Source organism: Oncorhynchus mykiss, chromosome 7 (genome assembly GCF_057628025.1).
Source record: "Oncorhynchus mykiss isolate SJ-2025 chromosome 7, ASM5762802v1, whole genome shotgun sequence".
Classification (NCBI taxonomy): Eukaryota; Metazoa; Chordata; class Actinopteri; order Salmoniformes; family Salmonidae; genus Oncorhynchus; species Oncorhynchus mykiss.
The window spans coordinates 231690-240000 of NC_143028.1; the positions used below are offsets into that span (position 1 = coordinate 231690).

General features: G+C 45.7%; 1 protein-coding gene across 1 annotated transcript in view; it reads right to left on the reverse strand.

Annotated features, from left to right (window-relative positions):
- The window catches only part of LOC110528847 (DNA annealing helicase and endonuclease ZRANB3), a 97411-nt gene that overhangs the window by 52521 nt on the left and 36579 nt on the right, over positions 1-8311 (reverse strand). The window contains exon 11 of the mRNA XM_090239524.1: positions 2625-2744. Coding sequence (XP_090095650.1) covers positions 2625-2744 — 120 coding nt within the window. The remainder of the gene's footprint in view (positions 1-2624; positions 2745-8311) is intronic.

The window sequence follows — 8311 nt, forward strand, 5'->3', positions numbered from 1 at the left end:
TGGTGGATGTATACAGGGACTGGAATTAGGACACATGGTGGATGTATACAGTGTTACTGGGACTGGAATTAGGACACATGGTGGATGTATACAGGGACTGGAATTAGGACACGTGGTGGATGTATACAGGGACTGGAATTAGGACACGTGGTGGATGTATACAGTGTTACTGGGACTGGAATTAGGACACATGGTGGATGTATACAGGGACTGGAATTAGGACACGTGGTGGATGTATAGTGTTACTGGGACTGGAATTAGGACACGTGGTGGATGTATACAGGGACTGGAATTAGGACACGTGGTGGATGTATACAGTGTTACTGGGACTGGAATTAGGACACGTGGTGGATGTATACAGGGACTGGAATTAGGACACATGGTGGATGTATACAGTGTTACTGGGACTGGAATTAGGACACATGGTGGATGTATACAGGGACTGGAATTAGGACACGTGGTGGATGTATACAGGGACTGGAATTAGGACACGTGGTGGATGTATACAGTGTTACTGGGACTGGAATTAGGACACATGGTGGATGTATACAGGGACTGGAATTAGGACACGTGGTGGATGTATAGTGTTACTGGGACTGGAATTAGGACACATGGTGGATGTATAGTGTTACTGGGACTGGAATTAGGACACATGGTGGATGTATACAGTGTTACTGGGACTGGAATTAGGACACGTGGTGGATGTATACAGTGTTACTGGGACTGGAATTAGGACACATGGTGGATGTATACAGTGTTACAGGGACTGGAATTAGGACACATGGTGGATGTATACAGTGTTACAGGGACTGGAATTAGGACACATGGTGGATGTATACAGGGACTGGAATTAGGACACGTGGTGGATGTATACAGGGTTACTGGGACTGGAATTAGGACACATGGTGGATGTATACAGTGTTACTGGGACTGGAATTAGGACACATGGTGGATGTATAGTGTTACTGGGACTGGAATTAGGACACATGGTGGATGTATACAGTGTTACTGGGACTGGAATTAGGACACGTGGTGGATGTATAGTGTTACTGGGACTGGAATTAGGACACATGGTGGATGTATACAGTGTTACAGGGACTGGAATTAGGACACATGGTGGATGTATACAGGGACTGGAATTAGGACACATGGTGGATGTATACAGTGTTACTGGGACTGGAAACAGGACACATGGTGGATGTATAGTGTTACTGGGACTGGAATTAGGACACGTGGTGGATGTATACAGGGACTGGAATTGGGACACATGGTGGATGTATACAGGGACTGGAATTAGGACACGTGGTGGATGTATACAGGGACTGGAATTAGGACACGTGGTGGATGTATACAGTGTTACTGGGACTGGAATTAGGACACATGGTGGATGTATAGTGTTACTGGGACTGGAATTAGGACACATGGTGGATGTATACAGTGTTACTGGGACTGGAATTAGGACACATGGTGGATGTATACAGTGTTACTGGGACTGGAATTAGGACACATGGTGGATGTATAGTGTTACTGGGACTGGAATTAGGACACGTGGTGGATGTATACAGTGTTACTGGGACTGGAATTAGGACACGTGGTGGATGTATACAGTGTTACTGGGACTGGAAACAGGACACATGGTGGATGTATAGTGTTACTGGGACTGGAATTAGGACACGTGGTGGATGTATACAGTGTTACTGGGACTGGAATTAGGACACATGGTGGATGTATACAGTGTTACTGGGACTGGAAACAGGACACATGGTGGATGTATAGTGTTACTGGGACTGGAATTAGGACACATGGTGGATGTATACAGGGACTGGAATTAGGACACGTGGTGGATGTATAGTGTTACTGGGACTGGAATTAGGACACATGGTGGATGTATACAGTGTTACTGGGACTGGAATTAGGACACATGGTGGATGTATACAGGGACTGGAATTAGGACACGTGGTGGATGTATAGTGTTACTGGGACTGGAATTAGGACACATGGTGGATGTATACAGTGTTACAGGGACTGGAATTAGGACACATGGTGGATGTATACAGGGACTGGAATTAGGACACGTGGTGGATGTATACAGTGTTACTGGGACTGGAATTAGGACACGTGGTGGATGTGTAGTGTAACTGGAACTGGAATTAGGACACATGGTGGATGTATACAGGGTTACTGGGACTGGAATTAGGACACATGGTGGATGTATAGTGTTACTGGGACTGGAATTAGGACACATGGTGGATGTATACAGGGTTACTGGGACTGGAATTAGGACACATGGTGGATGTATAGTGTTACTGGGACTGGAATTAGGACACATGGTGGATGTATAGTGTTACTGGGACTGGAATTAGGACACATGGTGGATGTATACAGGGTTACTGGGACTGGAATTAGGACACATGGTGGATGTATAGTGTTACTGGGACTGGAATTAGGACACATGGTGGATGTATAGTGTCACTGGGACTGGAATTAGGACACATGGTGGATGTATACAGTGTTACTGGGACTGGAATTAGGACACGTGGTGGATGTATATGCCCAGTAGAGGGTATGTACTGTAGAAATATAATCAGTGTCATCAGTGTTTCTATGGTCTGTACGTGCAGTACCTGCCCAGCTGCCTGTATGCTTAGGACGGCCACGCGCGTCTCAGGGTCATTCTGGAACTGGTGAACCAAGTGGATACGCTCTGAGGACGGAACACTGCCATCGATACGGATGTAACTGGCCTGAGAGAGGGGGAGAGAGGGAGATGGGGAGAGAGCGTGGTCATTACTGATGGGACACTGCCATCGATACGGATGTAACTGGCCTGAGAGAGAGGGGGGTGGGAGAGAGATGGGGAGAGAGGGAGATGGGGAGAGAGCGTGGTCATTACTGATGGGACACTGCCAATGATATGGATGTAACTGGCCTGAGAGAGAGAGGAGATAGGGAGAGAAGTAAATGTCAGCGCTGATTAAAACCTTGACCTCTGAACCCACCACTAAAACGACAGCAACATCCTATAGCATTGCTGTATAGAAAAACAACAATTTACTAATACATCGGTGTACACGTCACTGACAAGCTGAAATGGTCCACTCACACAGACAGTGTGGTGAAGAAAATGTGGCTTGTCACCTAAAACCCTCAAACTTTTACAGATGCACAATCGAGAGCATCCTGTCGGGCTGTATCACCGCCTGGTACGGCAACCGCACCGCCCACAACCGCAGGGCTCTCCAGAGGGTAGTGCGGTCTGCCCAACACATCACCGGGGGGCAAACTACCTGTCCTCCAGGACACCTACAGCACCCAATGTCATAGGAAGACCAAAAAGATCATCAAGGGCAACAACCACCCGAGCCACTGCCTGTTCACCCCGCTATCATCCAGAAGGCGACGTCAGTACAGGTGCATCAAAGCTGGGACCGAGAGACTGAAAAACAGCTTCTATCTCAAGGCCATCAGACTGTTAACCAGCATCACTAACCTTGAGAGGCTGCTGCCTATATACATAGACTTGAAATCACTGGCCACTTTAATAAATAGAACACTGGCCACTTTAATAAATAGAACACTGGCCACTTTAATAAATAGAACACTGGCCACTTTAATAAATAGAACACTGGCCACTTTAATAAATAGAACACTGGCCACTTTAATAAATAGAACACTGGCCACTTTAATAAATAGAACACTAGCCACTTTAATAAATAGAACACTGGTCACTTTAATAAATAGAACACTGGCCACTTTAATAAATAGAACACTGGCCACTTTAATAAATAGAACACTGGCCACTTTAATAAATAGAACACTGGCCACTTTAATAAATAGAACACTGGCCACTTTAATAAATAGAACACTGGCCACTTTAATAAATAGAACACTGGCCACTTTAATAAATAGAACACTGGCCACTTTAATAAATAGAACACTGGCCACTTTAATAAATAGAACACTAGCCACTTTAATAAATAGAACACTGGTCACTTTAATAAATAGAACACTGGCCACTTTAATAAATAGAACACTGGCCACTTTAATAAATAGAACACTGGCCACTTTAATAAATAGAACACTGGCCACTTTAATAAATAGAACACTGGCCACTTTAATAAATAGAACACTGGCCACTTTAATAAATAGAACACTGGTCACTTTAATAAATAGAACACTGGCCACTTTAATAAATAGAACACTAGCCACTTTAATAAATAGAACACTGGTCACTTTAATAAATAGAACACTGGCCACTTTAATAAATAGAACACTGGCCACTTTAATAAATAGAACACTGGCCACTTTAATAAATAGAACACTAGTTACTTTAATAATGTCTACATATCTTGCATACCCATCTCATATGTATATACTGTATCCTATACCTTATTCTATACCACTCTCACATTGCATGTCCATATATTTGTATATGTTTAATTCCATTCCTTTACTAGATGTGTGTGTATTGGGAATATGTTGTGTAATTGGTAGTTATTACTTGTTAGATATTACTGCACTGTTGGAGCTAGAAGCACAAGCATTTCTCTACACCAGCAATAACATCTGATAAACACGTGTATGTGACCAATAACATTTGATTTGACATTTAGTCAATTCCACTCCACACAGACAGTACCCATATACAGGAAGAACAATTTAGTGTTCTAATACACCTGTCGCAGTGATGTCATTGATTTCATTTGGATTTGATTGGATTAGTCGTGTCTCCAGCCCTCCGCCTCCCCCTCGGTCTCTCTCCCCGTTCTCACAGCTGTAGTTCATCACGGCAGCATGCAGCTCCTTATTTTAGTCTTTTTCCTGTTAATGGGTGATGATGATGCTTCTGCGAGTGGGAGACTTCTCAAATTAGAAGATGTGATCACACTTGATCACGTATCAGATAACAGCAGACGACACCTATACCCTTCCTCTCACCTCACTGCCATCGAGCTGAGAAACGCGTGAAACTGGCTTAAAATAAAAACAGTGTGTGTGTGTGTGTGTGTGCATTTTACAAACTTCTGTTTCGAGTTTCTACATAATTGGAGATGAGATTCAGCAACACTTGGAGAACAATGGAATCAAAAAAATATTTTTTATTTTAAAGCGTCTTTATTGCTAAAAAGTAATTGGTTCATAAAAAAGTAATGAAATAAATTCCACATTCAGTGTTGCTGAACCTCCTCTCTCCTTGGTTGGAAAGAGAGGAAGCGACAGTGATCCCTTCCCTTTGAGTTTCTACACAGTCTGTTCTAGTGAAAACACAAGCCATTTCAAGTGTGAGTGGTATCACTGCCAGTGGCTGGTTCAACATGTATAGACTTGAGGGGAAAGCACACATGTACACAACACTAACATGTATAGACTTGAGGGGAAAGCACACATGTACACAACACTAACATGTATAGACTTGAGGGGAAAGCACACATGTACACAACACTAACATGTATCTGGCGTTCTGCACTCAGAGCCAAACACACACAGGGCATCTACATTTTATTCATTTAGCCGACGCTCTGATCCAGAGTGACTTACAGGAGCAATTTGGGTTAAGTGCCTTGCTCAAGGGCAGATCGACAGATTTTTCACCTCGTCCGCTCGGGGATTGGAACCTTTCGGTTACTGGCCCAATGCTCTGAACCGCTAGGTTACCTGCAGATACAGGGTGGAACTCACTGGTGTTGTGTAAACAGTGACAGTCTATGACCCCCACGCCTGGGAATCATGGTCTCTACAGGGCTGTGACGACAACATCAGGGTAGAACTCACTGGTGTTGTGTAAACAGTGACAGTCTATGACCCCCACGCCTGGGAATCATGGTCTCTACAGGGCTGTGACGACAACATCAGGGTAGAACTCACTGGTGTTGTGTAAACAGTGACAGTCTATGACCTCCACGCCTGGGAATCATGGTCCCTACAGGGCTGTGACGACAACATCAGGGTAGAACTCACTGGTGTTGTGTAAACAGTGACAGTCTATGACCCCCACGCCTGGGAATCATGGTCCCTACAGGGCTGTGACGACAACATCAGGGTAGAACTCACTGGTGTTGTGTAAACAGACACAGACAGTCTATGACTCCCAGGCCTGGGAATCATGGTCCCTACAGGGCTGTGACGACAACATCAGGGTAGAACTCACTGGTGTTGTGTAAACAGTGACAGTCTATGACCCCCAGGCCTGGGAATCATGGTCCCTACAGGGCTGTGACGACAACATCAGGGTAGAACTCACTGGTGTTGTGTAAACAGTGACAGTCTATGAGCCCCAGGCCTGGGAATCATGGTCCCTACAGGGCTGTGACGACAACATCAGGGTAGAACTCACTGGTGTTGTGTAAACAGTGACAGTCTATGACCCCCAGGCCTGGGAATCATGGTCCCTACAGGGCTGTGACGACAACATCAGGGTAGAACTCACTGGTGTTGTGTAAACAGTGACAGTCTATGACCCCCAGGCCTGGGAATCATGGTCCCTACAGGGCTGTGACGACAACATCAGGGTAGAACTCACTGGTGTTGTGTAAACAGTGACAGTCTATGACCCCCAGGCCTGGGAATCATGGTCCCTACAGGGCTGTGACGACAACATCAGGGTAGAACTCACTGGTGTTGTGTAAACAGTGACAGTCTATGACCCCCAGGCCTGGGAATCATGGTCCCTACAGGGCTGTGACGACAACATCAGGGTAGAACTCACTGGTGTTGTGTAAACAGTGACAGTCTATGACCCCCAGGCCTGGGAATCATGGTCCCTACAGGGCTGTGACGACAACATCAGGGTAGAACTCACTGGTGTTGTGTAAACAGTGACAGTCTATGACCCCCAGGCCTGGGAATCATGGTCCCTACAGGGCTGTGACGACAACATCAGGGTAGAACTCACTGGTGTTGTGTAAACAGTGACAGTCTATGACCCCCAGGCCTGGGAATCATGGTCCCTACAGGGCTGTGACGACAACATCAGGGTAGAACTCACTGGTGTTGTGTAAACAGTGACAGTCTATGACCCCCAGGCCTGGGAATCATGGTCCCTACAGGGCTGTGACGACAACATCAGGGTAGAACTCACTGGTGTTGTGTAAACAGTGACAGTCTATGACCCCCAGGCCTGGGAATCATGGTCCCTACAGGGCTGTGACGACAACATCAGGGTAGAACTCACTGGTGTTGTGTAAACAGACACAGACAGTCTATGACTCCCAGGCCTGGGAATCATGGTCCCTACAGGGCTGTGACGACAACATCAGGGTAGAACTCACTGGTGTTGTGTAAACAGTGACAGTCTATGACCCCCAGGCCTGGGAATCATGGTCCCTACAGGGCTGTGACGACAACATCAGGGTAGAACTCACTGGTGTTGTGTAAACAGACACAGACAGTCTATGACTCCCAGGCCTGGGAATCATGGTCCCTACAGGGCTGTGACGACAACATCAGGGTAGAACTCACTGGTGTTGTGTAAACAGTGACAGTCTATGACCCCCACGCCTGGGAATCATGGTCCCTACAGGGCTGTGACGACAACATCAGGGTAGAACTCACTGGTGTTGTGTAAACAGTGACAGTCTATGACCCCCAGGCCTGGGAATCATGGTCCCTACAGGGCTGTGACGACAACAGGGTAGAACTCACTGGTGTTGTGTAAACAGTGACAGTCTATGACCCCCAGGCCTGGGAATCATGGTCCCTACAGGGCTGTGACGACAACATCAGGGTAGAACTCACTGGTGTTGTGTAAACAGTGACAGTCTATGACCCCCAGGCCTGGGAATCATGGTCCCTACAGGGCTGTGACGACAACATCAGGGTAGAACTCACTGGTGTTGTGTAAACAGTGACAGTCTATGACCCCCAGGCCTGGGAATCATGGTCCCTACAGGGCTGTGACGACAACAGGGTAGAACTCACTGGTGTTGTGTAAACAGTGACAGTCTATGACCCCCAGGCCTGGGAATCATGGTCCCTACAGGGCTGTGACGACAACATCAGGGTTCTGGAACTCAGTCAAATATTAGAAATTGTTGCATGTTGCTTTATATTTTTGTTCAGTATAGTTATTTTATTAGATACTTTTCCCTATTAGTTGAAATCTTATTTTCTTCAAAGTCCTTAGCTAGCAAACATGTTTCACTATGAAACAACAAAAAAACTACTGCACTCTGAACCACACAACTTTCCTAGATTCATGAAAGTGTTGTTAGACAGCACAAGAAATGTCAACTTCAATATGTGATGTAGTTTTAGTGGAATTTGCAGCAGGTGTTGGTAAGTAATGAATGTGCTGGCTTCTAGAGTAACTTCC